Raw genomic sequence first — 19,456 nt, forward strand, 5'->3', positions numbered from 1 at the left:
CTCAGTATTCTTTCACATGTCTTGTCTGTTCTCCACAACAATCTTGAGAAACAGCCAGGATAGGTAATAACCTTATTTCTCAGACAAGGAAAGGGCTCAGAAAGCTTAACTGATTTTGTCCAAGGTCAAAAGCATGGAGGACGACTGAACTGGAACTAGAACTAGGTCCTCTGACTCCTAACTTAATATTCTTGCCACTGTACCCCTCTGCCAGCATTTTGTATTAAGCCTGGGAATATCTCGATATGTACTAATTCCTCTTGCAAACATCCTTCATCTTTATCATTTATCTGATTATAAGCAGAGACCAGGACCAGTCAACCAAAATCAAACTGGAGGTTACAACTGCCAAGAAAGGCCTGCCTTTTGTCCTTCTTTATATTTTTCAGGTCATTGCATGGCTCTATCCTACATAGATAAGGGCACAGAGAATAGGTAATATGGTCCTTACTCCTGAGGGAGTTTTTAATCCAGGGGACTGCAAACTTAAAATGCCTTCAGAAACCATGTGGACTTAGGGACTGGGTAAAACAGGCAGGGTAGGGGAGCAAAGAACTTGTTCTTTAAAGTCTTTAGAACTTTAAAGCTAAAGACTGAAAATTTTCTATGAAATCAGAGGAAGTAGAAAAATAGTAAAAAAACAAAGTAGCTGTGTGATAGATATAGCTCCTGAACTGCCAGTGAGCATCATACCTACTCAAAGGAGTTTCATACCTTTGGGGTCCCATTGCCTGCTGTCATATGTGATGTTCTATGGCACTTCTGTCATGTTTGGTCATATTCAAATGTGAGGTTCATAAGGTCACATTAAGCATATAACTGGTGTTCCCTTAGCGTGTGGTACAAATGGCAGCTTTCAGATGTTGGTGGATGAATGATTGGGTAAGTACCCCATCATTTTAGAAGACAAAGTCCAGAGACTGAAGTCCTTGGCCTCCTGAGAGTGACAACCACATACCAAAGTAGATAAGGGATCTCTGGACTCAGGACTAGATTCAAACCTATTCTGCCCTTTCATATCTACATGGTCTTGGCAAAATTTCTTGATCTCTGCTAGCCTCACTTTCCTCACCTGTACACCAGGGATAAAGGTCTACCTTCAGTTGTTGAATGAGACCTTATTTGTAAAGCCTTGATTACATACACAGCGTTTCACACTTAGTAAGATCTCAACAAATGGTGGGGTTTAATTCAACAGATCATTCCCTGTTGATAAGACATTGGCCAACCCTCTGTTTGGAGGCTTTGGTTTTCCAAAGTATCTAAGTCAAAGAGGCTGGTCAAAGGAAAACAAGTGAGCATTCTAGCTGAAAAGAAGAGGAGAAAGTTGATAGTGATGGGCAAAACAAGACTACACTAAGAAATTAGATCCTGGGGTCAGGAGGGCTGAATGGGAGAGCAGAACTGGAAATAAAGGCAGCAAGAAAGCAGGGAGAGCCAAATGTGTCTGCCCTGATTCTCTGGGAGTTGGTCAACTCACTTTTTAAATTGATTCAGTGAAAAATTGATCAAACAGGGGTTAGAACAAAATAATTTGATAATAAAAGGATGCTTACTCCTTTCACACAATATGAACTCTATAATAATAAATATGGTGCTTTACAGTTTTCAAAGCAATTTTAAGGCACCTACTGTGTGACGTATACTTCTTGCTTCATACCCATTATCTCAATTATTTGACCAGGAATCCATTCACTCTTTCATCCATTCAGCAAATACAGCCAGCCCACATTCTACCAGGCACAGCGCCAGATTCCAAGGATAAAACATGGTGGGTAAAACACCTAACACTTTGAATAAGATGCTAGTATCTCTGTTTATCAAAGAGAAAGCAGAACTCAAAGCACTTATGTGACTATTCCCAAGCCCTATACCAGGTGGGTAGTGGAGAAAAAATTCTTGCTATAAGTTTTCTGGTTTCTAAGAAAAAAAATTAGGAAATTTCATTGAAGATCTCAGAGAGGTAAATATGAGGAGGTTGATGACTTGCCAACAGACCGCAGATATCGTATTTGATCATATTTAGCACCCATTGGAATTTTCAGGTTCTAATTAGTCTCACAGTCTATGGCATGGACCCTTTGGAGACAGTGTAATTAGGGATGAAAAGAAAGTAAAGGAAGGAAAGAGGACAGGGGAAAGAGTAAAGAGTAATAAGGTATTATAGATTCTAAGCCTTCTATTTTTCCATAATAGAAAGTCCAAATAAAAACCTTTTAAAACTCTTTTCATTGTTCTTACATCATTCTCTAATTATTTCCCTGGTATCACCTTTGAGAAGAAAGAGGGTATCTCTTACTTTCCCTGCGTTTCCTAGCGTGGCTTAATTAATACTTGTTTGATTGAAAGATTGACTCATTTGAACCTGAAGTGAAATGGAGCTTTTTAATTTTCTCTTCTGCTGAACCTGAAATAGAGTATATAGTAATTAGGAAAGGATCCCTTGTTATCAGAAAGTCCCAGCTACAATGGGCTCTTTGTAACCGAGTGAAAGGAAGGTAAGTGATTACTTAGGAGCTGATAAAACATAACCTGCTCCCTACTGCTTTAGTGATAATGGGATTTTCTTGATCATTATTTCCCCTCCTCAAATGAGTTTTGTGGCTAGAAGATCTGACTAGGCAGAGCTAAATGGGTGGGCAGTTATCATCAAAGTCCAGCCACAGCTGTGACCAGTGGTCACTTTCTATGTCCTTCACTGCTCCTGCTCTTTCTCTCTAATGACCTGGATTGACTGTCTAATGCCTATTCAATTCAGAATCTCACTTATTTTTCCAGAACTGTTGGGTTAACTTCATTCATTTATGCAGCTATATACCAAACTCTGGGCATCAAAATAGAATAGACAGGTAAGAGCCCTGTTTTCATGCAGTTTTATTCCATTGGAGGAAGACAGACTTTAAATGTGTGCACCACTATGACCAGAGTTTCATGAGTGAATGAGGAATTTCAAGTGGAAAGTACTACAAAGGCAATAAGACAGAATGATGTAGCAGAGGTTAAATGGGTTAGGAGACACTGCTTATTGAGGTTGCGTTGGAGGAAATTTAAAGGTAAATGCACTTGAGCTGAGACCTAACTGTTATGAAGTACTCATGCCAAAATCTGAGAACAAATATACCAGGCAAAGAGACAGACTAGGTGGACAGTTGCAAAGTAGATGTGGCCAGGGCACAGTGAGTGAGAGAGAGGAGTGCAATACAAAGTCAAAGAAGGAAGCAGGACTCATATGATGGAGGCAAGAAAAAGACGATGGAACTTTATTAAGGAACAGATGATTTTTATAGGGAACATATAATAGGGGTAATGACCAGATGATGGAGTCAGGGGGTGGATGATGGAGACAGAGGTCAGAGAATAGAGGAAAGACATTGATAATAGAGGTAGGGACCAGATGATGGAGGCAAGGGGAAGATGAATAAGAAAGGAGCAGATAGATAATGGAAATGGGACTGATGACAGAGGTAAGGATCAGATGGTGTAGGCAGGAGACAGAAAATGGAGGACTTGTGGAATATGGTAAGGAGTTTATATTTTTACACTTCAGGTGATGGGAAGGCATGGGTTCAAGCAACATGAACTGTTCATGTAGGGAGAGCAGACTATAGGAAAAGAAGAGTAGAACCAAAGTGATTGGTGAGGAAGCCACTGCAGTAACCCAGGTAACAGACAGCAATGACCTAGCCACAGAAATGAGGAGAGGTGGATGGGCTTGGAATATGTTTTGAAGATAGAGCACATGATACCAGCTGATGGGATAGAGGTGGGGGTGAAACAAAGGAAAGAGGCAGGATGCATGGTCATTCTTCTCAGACCAAGTGTAAAAGAATTCACTCACTTGTCAAATATTTATTAACACCTATTACGTGATAGGTACAAAGGTAGACCTTCAGGTCAAACAGAGGAATGAAAAACATTGCAATATAGGAACCTGAAAGAGTATGAAAAACAAATCAACAAGTTCAAGAGAGTGTTTAAGATATATATTCCCTTTTGTGGTTTTCTGTAGTCTTATAATTTTTCAAAGGAAACAAATAATAATCATATAATGAGATCAGGGCTGTGGTCAGTAATCACCTCCATGGAAATTCAGAAGAGAAAGAAATCAATTGAGGAAGGGGGTACAGGGGACTGAGAGTCAAGAGAGCCTCAAGAGGAGGCCTGAATGATGAGGCATCCTCCTTGTGAATGGGTGGAGGGAGGAAGGTGAGAGGACATCTCATCATTACAAGGTGTGGTGGGGAAGTTTGGGGGGACTTTGAAGAGTGTGGGGGTGAAAGTGGGGGTAGAAGATGAGTCTGAGGTGATAGGGAAGAAGGATCACAAAAGACTTGTCCTCATTTCTCAGGACTTGAGATTATTATATAAGAGATAAAGAGCCAACAAAGAGTTGAGCAGGGGGTGCGAGACTACATTTAGATTTTAGAAAAATGAATTGAAGAAAGGAAAACTAGAAACTGTTTGAAAACTTGGACAAATACTGTAAGGATGAGTTTGAAAAGTGGGGGCGGGCACCTCTACATCTTAGGACTCTTTCTCTGCCTTTCTACTTCCCACACTCATTCCCACAGGGGCTGAACTCACTCGCTTCATCTGTGATGTTCACCATGGTCCAGCTTCACTGCCTCTCTCTCTCCTGGATGTACCATGCTCTTTACCTTTCCTGTTCCTGCAACCTGGAGGGCGCTGCCCTTAGCTCTGTGCACAGCTAGATCCTTGTTATGCCTCAAATCTCATTTCAAAGTTACTTCTGCACAGGCCACTCCAATTATTTCCTTTAGAGCACTAAGCACACATTTGGGTTTATTTGTTTCCCTGTAGCTTTCTTGCATCTGTCTTGTTCATGATTATATTTGCACTGCCTAAGATATGAAGTGACACCTACTAGGAACTCATTAAGTACATTAGCAGAAGGGAAGAAGAGAGAAGAGGAAGAGACAAAAGAACAGTATGGAGTGGTAGTAAGAAAGGAGGCTTGCATCCCAGTCCATATAAGGTGAGGTTCATGGAGAAAGGATGAAGAGATGTGGCTAAACACTTACACTTCTGCCTCTGACTGATGCCTCCACATATTTTAATTCTGAAATAGTTGCTTTGAAAAAGAATGATGAATGAAATAATTTTAAATGAGCCTCTTCACTACAAGAAAAATAGAGAAAGAGTGGGAAATACCTTGCAAAGGACACTTAGACAATGAAAATCATAATTCCAGAACCATCTTATTCAAAACAGTTACCCTAATACAAAACTATCATTAGCTGAGGAGTCAGAGATGTTTATTTTGGCCAGCCTATTCATTTGGGGCCAAATCATCAGGGCTGACATTTATTGGCAAGCTAGGCTCTGAGGCACTGTACCTACTGATTCATGTAATTCTCACAACACCATATTATTTTCAAATCCACTTTACATATGAAAAACTGAGCCCCAGAGAAAGTAGTTAGCTTGCATTGTGGGACAGCTAGTGAGTGACAGAGCCAGAATTCAGACCAGGATATTTGGTTCCAGAATCACTGAGGTAAACTGCACTTGGGCCAAAGCTGCACTACAGGAGAGTTATTGGAACTCATCCCACATTTGCAGTAAGCATTACCAACATGAGCTTTTTCATCACCTGTAGTAGTTAGGTTAGGCTAACTGCTGTAGCAAAAAAAATCTCCCAATTTTAGTGACTTCACCCAACAAAGACTTACTTCTTACTCATTTCACTGTTCGCTGTGGTCAGCAGGGAAGCTCCACTCCACACAGTCATTCAAGAACACCATCTCTGCTCTCTCCAGGATCTTGCAGTCCTTTTCTGAACCCTTGGTATCTGGATAGATGAGCAAGCAGGAGAAGGAAAGAACCTTGGCTAGTACCCGGTCCCATGGCCCCACAAAAATATAGGGAGGCTGAGAAGGGTCATCTGCTTTGTTCCCAGGAAGAGACTGTGCTGGGCCTCTTGCAGAGCACTTCCCTAAATGCTCATTTTTGAGGATTTTTGCAGAGAAATCATGGTAAGAAGGTGATCTGAAAGGCAGAAGATAGTAGTTCTGACCTTGACTGGTTGTTAGCTGGGTGACCTCCACAAAAAGATTCCCAAATTTCTCATCAATAAAGTAAAAGAATCTGATCAGGTAGCCCATCTCAGAATTCTCCTAATCCTGACTATCCATTATAATAAAGCATACATTTATTATTTTTAATAATCATAGATGCCTTAATAATTTCTATACTTATGCTCTATTTGTGCTTTTGTTCAAAATTGCAACCATAATTACAACATTGATTCTAAGGGAAAATACTATCTATTTTCCTTTAACAACCAATATCTAGTTACATATCATACATGCATACTCCAGAGTGGAAAAAGAGCCTCCAACTTTTATTAGAACTCATTATTTGAAGCAATTAATTAAATTGGGAAAATGCACATACCTAATTTATAATGCCTAGAGCGAGGTTAAAGTAATAAACATAGGTTCTGCAAGTAGATCATTTGCCATGATCTGATATTTTTGTAAAACACAGTGCTTACATCTATTAGAAGGCCTGTGAGCATGCCAGGTTAGCAAGATGAGAACCGTCAAGAAAATTTATATCCAGAGCAGCAGAGTTAATAACTACCAACTGAGGTTCCACTCTGCACTCACAGCCAAGAAGTCTCCAGTTCTAGAGTGTGTGATGTTATCATAACAATGGAGATTTTTGCAAGGTAGGGTATTTAACAGCTGAGGCAAGGTTTAGACAGTCAGGGTGGAGGGGCCTGGGACTGAATAAGGTGTTATAAACCCCAGGAAAAATGGTGGGAGTCAGAGAGAAACTATTTGATGGGATAGCTATGGCTATTTTGGGAAAAAAGAATATATATTAGATTATATAGCTAATATAATATATCTGATTATATATCTAATTTTATATATCTATATATATTAGATTAGAATGCCTCATAGAAAACTAGAGCTAGAAGAGGGAAAGTAGAGCACAGCTCAGGAATACTTTCTATGTCTGGAGAACACCTGAGCCTAACCATGTGTCTGACTGTCACCTTCACCCATCTGCCATTTTCACCAAACAACTAGAATCGTCTCCCACTGCTGCCTCTCCAACCTGTTCTCTCACACACAATGACAGGGTTCTTTAGGAAACATGCCATGATTATATTCCCTCCTCGCCTAAAACCCCGTGGCTGTCACAGCATGCACCAGCTTTGAAGGAGGCTTACAAGGCTGGCAGGGGTGGACCCACCCTCCTCACATGCCTCCTGTCACCCCGCACTCGCCCCACCTGCTGCTGCATTCAGCCATGCTATCCTTTTATATCCTTTTCAAGAGAAGGTCCAATTGTTAATCTGACAAAATTCCCAGTAAATGTATTGCATGCCTATGTTTCCAAACTTTTGGAGAACACTTAATAGCATATTAGTAATTGAACTCATTGCTATAGAGACATTTCACCTGAAAAGGTACCTGAGGATTGAAGAAAAGCATGTTAAGCATGTTACTTGGAAATGCTTTAAAATAACTTTATGTTATGTTTCAAGACTTTTCAGACCCCCCCCCCGCCCCCGACTGTGTGTTTGCTGTAATTCAGATCCTCACTCAGTCATTCTTCCTCAGAGCCTTGCTGATGGGTCACTTTTACCTGTTACCCTCTTGCATGATACCATGGGTTTCTTGTTGAATAGCGCTTACATAATTATACACTTGTCATGTTGTTCTCTGATGAATGTTTGCTTCCCACACTAGACTTTGCGCACTACAAGGACAGGGATCTGGTCTGCTTGTCCCTAGATAAAGTTCCAGCATGGTTCTCAACAAGTAATAGATGCTCACAAGTCATTGCTCAATGAAAATATAGGCATCTTGATTGTCATTCCTCTCCATCACTTCCCCTTAACCCTGTCCAGGCAGAATTGCTTGGCTTCTCTGCTGCACTGCTCCCATACCCTTTCTACAAAACTTGACCTCAGGACTCATAACACTGGAGTTATGTTATTTTTATTTCTCCAGCTTGTTAGACTGGGAGGGGCTCAGTATCAGAGCCAGGCACAGAGTCAGGAACCTTGCAGTGTTCAGTAAATGTTTACAACATTGAATTATAGTTGAGATCACACAGGGCAAGAAATAATGCTACGGGAGGCTCCCCACAGGAGGCCGTTGTATATGGAGCTAAATATCTTCCCCACTCCAGCCTGAAATTCATTCCCTCATTCAGCACAAGGCTCCTGCACTGATAGATGAGGGCCAACTGCTGGACTTACTTTTATGGTAGTTCTTGAACCTGACAATCATCCAGATATATTTGGGCTGCTTGTCATAAAATTCCTGAGCCCACCCTACATCTACTGGATCAGTGTCTCACTCCACTGGATCAGAGTGGGGCCCAGGAATCTGTAACTTTAACTAAGTACTTGCATGACTCTTCCTGGCCAGTGGTCCATCCTGCTCTCACCTGGGATCTGTAGGCACAGGAGATACAGCAAGCACAATGGTAATTCCAACCCAAGGCATAACATTCAGTGGAGCATTTGATGAAAAGCCCAATGGGAGGCCTTTGCCCCCTGCACTTTTAAGATGGCCCCACATGCCTACTCACAGTCTGCAGCTGCAACAAAGGAATCTCTTACAGTTCTGATAAAAACCTAAACCTCATTCCACTTCACCCTTCCACAACAAGGCTGAAATTCATACCCATTTGGAGCTCACTATGGGGTTTGTCTTAGGGATGTAATTTTGCTCATTGTGGACCTTATCATTAACATTTCTAAAAATAAAAAATGCATTTACTATCAGACTAGAATTTTCATGTATTATTTTATATAATAAATAGGAACAATGAGACACTGGTATAAAATAGATTGTGCTATCTCCTTCTTAGAGAGCTCTAGAAGAAGCATCAGCACTAGAGCCAGCCCTAGACACAACCCTGCAGCAGCCTTTGGTATTCAGAAATTGGACCTCCTTGAAGAATGAGCCACCCCTGAACGTTCCCAGGGTTCTCAAAGCCTGGGAAGGAGACTGACGCCTATAGACAGACAGTCTCTCTCCTCAGGCTTCATCTATGAGCTCAGCAATCCTCCAGACACTGGCAGATGTTTCCCCAGGTGACCCTTCTCTTTCCTGTCACTGGATGTCAGAGTCTATGGTTACAACCACAGACCCACCCACAGACAGGCCATACATACACAGGAAGGTTTTTCATGGAGCCCTTTTCATTTGAAAGGCATGGAGGCCTATGATTCTTTGGCAGTGAAGAATGGGTTTGATGGTGAGGGATGGAGAGAAAAAACTCAAGGCTAGAATTAGTTTGTTGTTTCTTGATGGTAAAACACTATTTTATGGATTGTGTTTGTATAGTATTTTATAGTTTACAAAATTCATGAAATACAATGAGCCTTTTAAATCCTCACAACATCAATACAAGAGAAGCTTATTAGCTTCATTTTGTAGCTGAGGTTCTGTAGCTTGCCAAGGTCATTCAGGTTAATCCAGGGCTCACACCCAAGTCTTCTAGTTTTGGCATCACTGTTCCCCTTCATAGAAGCTTATGGAAGAAAGAATGAATGAATGACTCTCCCTAGCTAGATACTATAGAAGATATAGAAAAGCAAATAGTTTCCAGGGAACTGAAGGTAACTCCCCTCTTCTCTCCTCACACCCACCCCACAACCACAGTCAGACAGTGGAATTTAATTGGCACCTATTGTAGGTTTTGCAAGAATAGATGAATTACATTTCAAATAGTGCCAGTGATACTTGAAAACCAACAAAAGGATATGGTCTCCCAAGGTGTATTCTAGGGCCCAAAGTGTGGCTTCTTTTGCAAAACATCCCATGGAAGCACTAACTTTTAATTCATACCACCAAGGAGATATTTGATTGTTTCCTGGAAATGCTAATAACACAAAGCTCATAAATACTAATGAAACACTATAGATTAGCAAAGCTCAGCAAGTAACCTAGGGGGCTAGAAGAGAATTCTTAGATTAAAAAATATAAAGAATACCTTTTAATCGAATTTTCCCCAGACTGGGCTCCCAAATATTAATGAATACTCTCTTTGGCTGTGCGGAGAGCCAACTCTAATAAGTAGCTTTAGGAATGCAGAAGTGAGTTATTGACTTAGCTTTAGCTTGAAAAGAAATTTGTTTATTCAAAGGCTATTTTGGGTGCCATGGGATGGACAAGTTTAAGACAAAGGTGGGGGGGAAGGGTTGGAGGGCCTAAGACATTGAGGTAAACACATAATTCAAATGAATGCTTCTATTTCAGCCAACTAAGCAATCCAAGTTGAAATTTGCTTATTATATTTGTCTTTTATGACTTGAACCTTCAATAATAAGAACTCCCCTGGAATATACAAGGCTCCATGATGTCAGAAATTGTAACTTTGTTATTCATTACTGAATCCACAACACCTAACACAGAGTGTGGCACATATTAAGTATCCAATAAATGGATAAAGAGCTCTCTTAAAACATTTTCCAGTACTTTTCACATCTTGTGATCTTTTCTTAAAGGATGGCTCTGATCACAATGTTCTCCAGTTATAAAAGCTCCCAAATAAACACAAATACCATCTCTACCCTGACCACAGTTTACCCTTCTAGCCTGTCTTCCAGTTTTCTCCTCTCCCATCCTGAGCCCCAGGATCATAAATAGACATACTATTCTCCCACTCATGTTCTAGAAGTTTTTCTGCCTGGAATGTTTAAACATCCTTTTTACCCATTTTCTTTTTCAAAATCCTTCTCATATTTCAAGTATTTTACCTCCATGAAAAGGCCCTAATATTCTCCAAGAACTCCCCTAGCTGACCCCAAGAATAGGCTCCTGCTGTCTTTCTGCTTCCTACAGGGGCCATTATGACCCAATGCAGAATAATTTATCAATAATTGTGATGGTGATGTCACTAGCATGAATCACATAACTACTGTGCAAGAAGCACTTGATCCCAGGGAGGCTAAGTATGGGGTCAAATTATAAATTATCACCCAAAGTCTTCCCACAACAGAGTAGAAAAAATAATTGCAGATAAGTTAAAAAAAAAAAAACCCAAAACTGGGCCATACACAGCTAAGGTAAAGGCAAAGGTTATAGCAAAGGGAGAAGGAAAATCCAGACAAGGCAAGTAGTGTGAGAGACTACTGAGGGAATACCAAGTGCTGCTTTTGTCTCCAAAGGGCCTGGAGGCTTAATGGTGCATGGGGGTAGACCCATGTCATGAGATGTTCCCAGGCCCTCAGAGGTACTTGGGCAGAGCCTCTAGTGAGGGGATGTGACTTCTCAGAGCACTTTTCTTTGTTAGTATTGAATTTAACTTTAGGCAGTCATATGCTTTCTATAAACCTGCACTTAGGCAAGGTCTGAGTTTTATTTTGTGTTACTTTATCCATTTGGAAAGTGTCTAGCAATGGAAAGTAAATCTCTTTGCAGCCTTTTTTTACAATAGACTGGAATAAATGTTTAAGTGAGTCTGGGGAATCGCCAAGGATTGTAAGATTCAGCAAATCCTGGGCTGCTTGCCAAAAATGGGTTAATTCCATACAAAGGAATAGGAGGAGCAATGCCTGTGAACAGCTCACCCCTTAGAGATCTGGAGCCAAACTCCCCAGAATGAACAAGGCCAACTCTGCCACACAGTCACTATGTGACTTGTGCCTCCGTATCTTCAGCTATAGGATGGGGGAATAACAGTATCTATTTCATTCTGTTGTGATGAAGATTAAATGAGTTAATAGATAGAAAGTATCTAGAACTGTATCTGGCATAAAATATGTGCTTAATAAAAGTTAGCTAAAATTATTGTTATCTTCTTATACTATTCAGTCTCTGCGGTTCAGAGGGCACAGTAGTAAGTGCCAATTTGTATAATTGCAAAAAATGTGCAAATAATGCCAGCGGGGGTGGGTCCACATGCCAGCAGACTAGGACTAAGGCACAGGGACTTGATAGGCACTGGGTATAGGACATTTATATAGCATGTTATTCAAGGAATTAGATCTCCAGGGACAACCCTTTGTACAAATGCCACCCAGAAAGGCCACACCTTTTATGCTCCAGTGTGGGGCAACAGAATTAAGTCTGAACTAGCCTTAATTCTGAACCCAGGCCCCCTGGTGCTTTTATCCATAACCATGGCACCATCCTGTTGCTCACTTCAAAGGTAAAATTCTCTAGCTACCTGAAGAAACATGAGTTCAAGCCCAGCCTGAATAACAAAATGAGACCCTGTCTCAAAAAAAATACATGTGAAGGTGACTAGCAAAATACAACACAAAGTAACATCTTTATCATTCTTATTCCTCCACTTGCCTAGCATTCTGTTAGTGTTAGACTCATTACACAGAAGTCTGGTTGCTCACTGTAGCTCCGTGCAACCTCAAAAATATCACCTCACCACTTTAGACCCCATATTTGTCATCTTTAATTGAGAGAGTTGGGTGGGATGATCTCTAAAGCCTTCAACCTAAAAACCAATGACTCTTTGTATTTGGGTCCAAGGCAATGTCTTATACTGAGAGGTCTCTTAAACTTCTTTGAATCATACCTGTCCTCAAAGTCTTGTTTGGATACAAGCTCCTCTGGTTTCTAGAGTCCACAGGAGCCTCAAGACCTTATACTTGAGAAATGAACCTTAAGATATATGTGGACAAGTGGAGAGGTGACAAAGGAAAAGGAGCTGCTCTGTATAAGAACAGAAGAGCAGTCCTTGCTATATACTGAGTTCAGGATAGGAGCACAGGGGAACACAAGGTCCCACACCAGTTTGCAAGATATTGCAAAGCTCCCTTCTCCTAAGAAGAAAGGGAGCAGTCAGAGAAAGAAACTTTAGAATATTTGAGGGATGGAAAACAGAGGAGGGTCAAGAGGGAGAAGAGGTAAAAAGCACAGGGTACAAGTAGGATGTAAGGAGGGAAGGAGACATGGAGCAGGGAAGAGAGCAAAAGGGACAATAAGGAAGGCAGGAGTGAGGCAAGATAAGAACTGATGATCTCTTAGATTGGAGAAGGCCCCTTTCATAGGCAGCAAGATGTAGACATTTCAGCTCTCCCACTACCTAGGCTTTAGTAAGCATTGAAAATGGCAAACTATTTCGTAGAAGGTGAGATACAGAACTGTCCCATGGGGAATATGTGTCCAGCATCTGTCAGATGAGCTGTCATGGAGAAAAGATTGAGAAGTGCTATTGTAAAGGATACAGAGAGCCAACTCCAACCAGAATACTGGATATCAAATTGATTCATTTATCTAACCACTGCATATCACCTACTGTGTGCTGGATTTAATATATTAATTCTTTTATTCTAAGCCCAATATCATATGTGTGCATAGCAAGAACTGGTTAATGCTATTGACTAAGTGCATGCATTTATCTTGTTTAATCTCTTCAGGTGCTATTGGTGGCATGCTCTAACCCAAAGCTGAAAGAGGAATAAATTCCAAGTGGCCAAGGCTGGGTCCTCTTGAGCCCAGAACTTACTAAAGAATTGCAAGTCTTCAGCACCACACTAGCCAAGTACTATGGAGAATATCAGCTCCTTCTTCAACAATATCTGGAAAACCATCCTGACCAAACACCAAGAGGGCATCTTCAACACCATCTGCCTGGCCGTTCTCCTGGGACTGCCACTACTGGTGGTCCTCACACTCCTCTTCATCTGTTGCCATTGCTGCTGGAGCCGGCCAGGCAAGAGCAGCAAACAACCAGAGCAAAACAAGAGGAAGAAGAAGAAGAAAAAGAAGAAAGATGAAGAAGACCTCTGGATCTCTGCTCAGCCCAAGCTTCTCCAGATGGAGAAGAGGCCATCACTGCCTGTCTAATGAGGAAAGAAGCAGCAATGTCTTCCCTCTGGGGCCAGGCCTCTTTCCAGTAATACAGAGACTAGGGAGAAGGAATCCTTGTAGTGACATGCTCCTGCCCACAGACTACTCAGCCAAGGAGCAAATCTGAGTGTCTCAGTGTAGGGGAGCACATGGAAAATTCTTGCACTATCTCGGCAGCTATGTGTTCAATACCAGTGCTCTTTGCTATAGACCCAGACATGCATTACACCTGTTTTTGACATACTCCAAACACAAAAGAACACTTACCTATGCATCTTATATGGCTTCCAAGTATACATACCTATCCATCACACATTCACAAATTCAGATAACAGATACATGACAAATCCATCAAGTGACCATTGAATATGTACTTTGTGCAAGGCAGTACATTGTATACACTTACTGAAATGTCTCATGGGAGGGCATGGCCAATTTAGACACATATATACAACTATATAGCCAAGCAACATTCCCAGGCCATGTCTGTTCCATATGTCACTCAGGTTGGAGATGTGTGCTTTCCTATTCCTATACCTACATAGCTTTTTACTGGAAATACTCAGATTTGGACATTCCAGAAACCTGATATAGTCCCCACCTGTTCTTATGCTTTCTGACCCCTTACCTGGGCCTAAAAGTTTAAGCTATGATGGATCAAAATTTATTGAAATCTCTTTTCTTGAAACTCATGACAAAGTCCTCATTACCACTGACAGGTGTTTAATGCAGGCCACTACCCCATAACCACTCAGCAAGGTGCCCTTTTATAAGCAAGAACAATCAACTCTTGGCAGTGACTACTAGAAAGGTATGGAAACCTACTTAATCACTTCAGTGGACTGTAGTTGTATACCTGTGCAATGTATGTACAGATAGAAAGGGTAAGGAGGTACTGCATCTGAGCTAGGTATCTTCTGTGTAACCAAAGTTTTCAGTAGGGAAGGCACTAACACAATCACCAGGACAGCCTCAATGAGGGCATACTAGAAATTATTTCATAATGTTGTAATGGTGCGTGGTATGTAGTAAGTGGAATGAAGAAGTAACAGTTTAAATGAAAGCAGGATAAAGCTATAAAGAAGTTTACTACTATTTATCTTGAAGCTCAGGCAAGTGTCTTGCACACAGTAGGTACTCATAAGTGTAGTTGCTATTGAATATATGATAATATTAAGGGTAAACTTATAATACCTCACCAATCCACCCTTAAGTGACCTTCTCTTCTAAGAGATGCCACCAGTTGCTGCAATGGATGAACTAGATAGGTATTAAGACTAGAGTTAAGTTGATTCATGTTCCCTGAGGCATGAGAGGACATGTCAACCAGATCTGTCCTAAATTGAAGAGAGCTCCACACTAGGCTGAGATTGGGAGGCAGAATTAATCCATCTGTATGATGAACTGGTTTGTATTTTGATCATATTATGACATATTATAAAGATGAATAATTCCAAATTTAGGAATAAGTTGTACTCTAAGTTCATTTGCGAATCTGCTGGGGTGCGCTCTCGAAATATTTTCCCATGGAATCCACAGTGGTAAAACCACTTTCTAATTACTAGCATAGCTAAACTATGAAATTTATAGTAGCAAAAACCTAAATTTGATAAGACTGTGTGAATGGTAAGGTGTACTGTGTTTGCTCACTTGGGGCTACCTGGTACTCCAGACCTTTGTAGGGTAGACTTCTGGTGGTAACTCTTGCCCCACAGTTTTCTAACAGAAAACCCTGTGAATCCTAATTTAGACCTACATGTATTTTAGAGCCAGTCAACTTCACCCCTCACCCTACATAGCCCTAAATTCCATAGGCACTCAGACCCCCCACTCATAACCCCTTTGGCCAGAGAAAGAAGCACTTTCTGATTCTCTGTCTCCTTGTCATATGGAGAGCTTGTTGTGCAGCATCTAGCACACATGGCATTACCGTTCCCATCTCCAACTCAAAGTCTTCCTAAAATGGATGACTTTGGGGAGACATAGAGGCTGATGTCAGTTATGATCTGGAGAGTGGATCACCAGGATCAGGTACCATCCAAGTGAAATCGTTTCCATGGCAACTGGCTGCCAGTTTGCATTAAGGCAGCAGTCAGTTGTCATTGCCGTGACAAGGCCTCTGTCTCCAGGCTCAGTGTCCCTACTGTCTCCTAATCAAATAGACTTGCACCAGGTCCAGGCAGAGACACCCAGAAAGTCACTTCTCAGTTGTTTCCATAGCCTGGGACTCAAGGGACCCAAACCCGAATAGGACTTACTCCCCACCCCCCAGCCTTCTAGGCAGCCTTTGTGGAGTCCCTAGAATGGGACAGTGCTGGTGATAGGGCCTCACACTCTTGCTGAATAATGGGAATGTGAAGGAGCCAGAGGCAATGTATGGTGTCCTCTCTCTTTTCTTCCCAATTTATTCTTACCTTCTCCATTCTTTTCTTGTTCCCTTTTCTCCCTGCTCCATGCCAGTTCCATCCCTTTATTCCTCTCTACTTTTTCTCTTTTCTTCCCAACCTCTGTTCCAGAACTGCCATTAACACCTGGAGGGGGACCTCAGGCCTGTGCCTACTTAGCTCCTTTGGGGAGGTTTAGTCAATGGGGGACAAAAGAGGGGCTTCATAAAGAAGAGGCCACCTAAACTCACACAGGCTCAGGAAGGGAGGTCCTCCCACCCAGACGTCTGACCAGCCTCAACCAGACTCAGACACATCAGAAGAGGTCTTTTCTCTGTCGTTCAATGGATTTGCTTTTTTTAATTAATATCTTGTGAGGGAAAGAGGGAAATGTAAAGAAAGGACAGTCACCTTTGAAGAAGAATATATAAGTGATCAAAGTTGTATAGTATTTGTCAGTATTTTTCTGCAAAATTTAAACACATACAAAAATTTATTTAAATAAATATTTTGAAAATGAAATGGCATGCCTGGCCTCTTTACTTGCTGGAATCAGTCACTTCCTTAACTTTAGGTATGACAGTGATCACTCAGAAATGATGGATCAGGGAACTCTCCCTCTGGAGCACAAAAGGCCCAGCCTTTTTCCCAGCAGAGTCATAGGTCAGAGAACCAGGAATGTGGCTTTCTTATCCCCTCTTTGCAATCCAGACAGCCTCAGAGCATGAAATTCTCAGCAGTGCCAGCTGCAGAAAAACACAGTGATGTTCCCTGGCAACACCTACAGAACTTTCCCTTCAATGAGGTCAAGCAATGTCTTCTTACAGGAAAAGGGGAATAGCAAAGACCTAGGAAAATTAGACCTCTGGGTTAATCTGGGCAGGAAAAGACCAAGAACCTCTATGGCAGCCCAGGGTGTGCGCATGTGTGTATGTAAATGTACAACTTATTTTCAAGTCAGCCATAGCTTTGCATTGGTTTCATGAAATGATTTAGCTTGCTCTCTTGATGGTACAAAGCTTGCCAATATAGCAGAAGCCGCCTAGAGCAGTGCTGTCCAAAAGCACCAGGATGATAGAAATGTTCTCTATCTTCCCTATCTAACATGGTACCATTAGCCACCTGTGGTTGTTTAACTTCATTAAAATTAAATAAAATTAAAGGTCCAGTCATATTTCAAGTGCTCAGTAGCCACCTGTGGTTAGTGACTCCCATCCTGGACAGCATAGGTCTGTAATCTTAGGGGATCATGAACTCTATGCTGGTATTGGCAAAAAGCTGCAAGAACTATTTTAACAAGGGCTTAGGAGGGAGCCTATAGCACAGCCTCACATTTTGTCTGTTTCTCCCAATGCAGGCTATTTCTGAAGTTCTCATCGATTCCTGAGCTCCCTTTCTCATCACCACACACCCTCTGACGACCAGGAAACAGAGGCTTCATCCCAGAGACCCTGCCTTGCCGGGTCACTGCTTTTTCCCAGCAGAGTCATAGTCATCCAGCTTCCCATTCATTCCCCCAAAACATCCCAAAACTTTCCAATATCCAGAAGTCACCTGGAAGGTGCTGCCCACCTGAGAGGAGCCCAAGTGAAATGCCATCAGCCCACAAGCCCAGTCTGGCCCACATGTGGGGTCTGAATATGGGATTACACAATGCTACCATCCATCAGCATTCTTCACTATCCAGAGCACTTCTACAATGGTCCCTTGCCCTTTGACCTTAACATTATTCCTAAATTCAATATCACACGATTACATGACTGAACAAAGAATTCCCTCAGCCAGCTTTCTGTTTCTGTCATAGATTCAAAGGGATGTTTTCAATACTGCTGTGGACAACCCCACAAAGTGACTATTTAAGAATGGCATGACATAAATCTAGCCCCCTCTTGAGGCTATTTCTTCCATAAATAATTTTGCCTATATGTTTTGTGCCAAGCACACTAGGTACCAGTGATGCAAAGTTGTCCTAGATGAAAGGCAAACAGACCACTACAATATGGTGTGTCATTGCTTCCTTACAGGGATGCCCCAAGGCTGGGATCAAGACAGACTGATGGGGCGATCACATGAGAACAGAGTGTTGCACAGGCAGAAACTCAGAAAGAAGGGCATCATTTGCATATCATCAGCATGAAGGTCACCGTGGAATAGCAACGTAGAGTAGTCTAAGGAGGATCATTTGGAAGCTTTCCAGGCTCCCAGAAGCCCAGAAGTGCCAAGGGTGAGGACTCAGGAGCAGGGTAAGCCCAACCTGATACTAACTCAACTGTCACTGGTTATGTGATTTAGGCTCATGACTTAATTGCTCTGTTAAGATTTGTCTGCAGAATAGAACTAATGATAGTCTCTATCTCATAGGGATGATATTAAATGAAATAGTGCATATAATGCATTTGGAATTAGAAGATTAAAAAGTGCTCAAAATCATGAGAGAATTGTGTCCTAAGAGTCAAAGGAGGACAAACTTTCAAGTAGAAAGCAGTAGAGAATCAAACGATGCAGCCAGCCAGATGTGATGGCACATGCCTATAATCCCAGCTACTTGGAGAGGCAGAGATCAGGAGGATAGAGGTTTGAGACCAGCTGGGGTTAAATGTTACAGAGATCCCATCTTAACAAATAAGCCAGGCATGGTGGTTCACATCTATAATCCTACCTATACAGGAGACATAGATAGGAGAACTGCAGTCCAAGACTAGCCCCTGGGCAAAAAAATGAGACCCTATCTGGAAAATAACTAAAGCACAAAAAGGGGCTGGGGGTGTGGCTCAGGTGGAGACCACCTTGTGAGTGATAGATCCCATCCTAAAAAATTAGCTAGCATTTGTTGCCCTTAATGCAGAGAAACTAAAGCAGATACCTTAAAAGCAACTGAGGCCAATAGGAAAAGGGGAACAGGTACTAGAGAAAAGGTGAGATCAAAAAGAATTAACCTAGAAGGTAACACCCATGCACAGGAAATCAATGTGAGTCAATGCCCTGTATAGCTATCCTTATCTCAACCAGCAAAACCCCTTGTTCCTTCCTATTATTGCTTATACTCTCTCTACAACAAAATTAGAGATAAGGGGAAAATAGTTTCTGCTGGGTATTGAGGGGGGGGGAGCGGGAGGGGGTGGAGTGGGTGGTAAGGGAGGGGGTGGGGGCAGGGGGGAGAAATGAACCAAGCCTTGTATGCACATATGAATAATAAAAGAAAAAAAAAACCCTCAGGATGAAAGTTAAAAAAAAAAAAAAAGAAAAAAGAAAAAAGGAAATTCA

At 41.6% G+C, this 19,456-nt stretch overlaps 1 protein-coding gene across 1 annotated transcript in view; it reads left to right on the top strand.

The window, feature by feature from the left end:
- The window catches only part of Kiaa0040 (KIAA0040 ortholog), a 34,914-nt gene extending 18,200 nt beyond the window's left edge, over nucleotides 1–16,714 (top strand). The window contains exon 2 of the mRNA XM_020154139.2: nucleotides 13,376–16,714. Coding sequence (XP_020009728.1) covers nucleotides 13,506–13,805 — 300 coding nt within the window. The 5' untranslated portion in view covers nucleotides 13,376–13,505 and the 3' untranslated portion in view covers nucleotides 13,806–16,714. The remainder of the gene's footprint in view (nucleotides 1–13,375) is intronic.
- Nucleotides 16,715–19,456: the final 2,742 nt, after the last annotated feature.

The sequence above is a fragment of the Castor canadensis genome, chromosome 11 (assembly GCF_047511655.1).
Source record: "Castor canadensis chromosome 11, mCasCan1.hap1v2, whole genome shotgun sequence".
In the NCBI taxonomy this organism is placed as follows: Eukaryota; Metazoa; Chordata; class Mammalia; order Rodentia; family Castoridae; genus Castor; species Castor canadensis.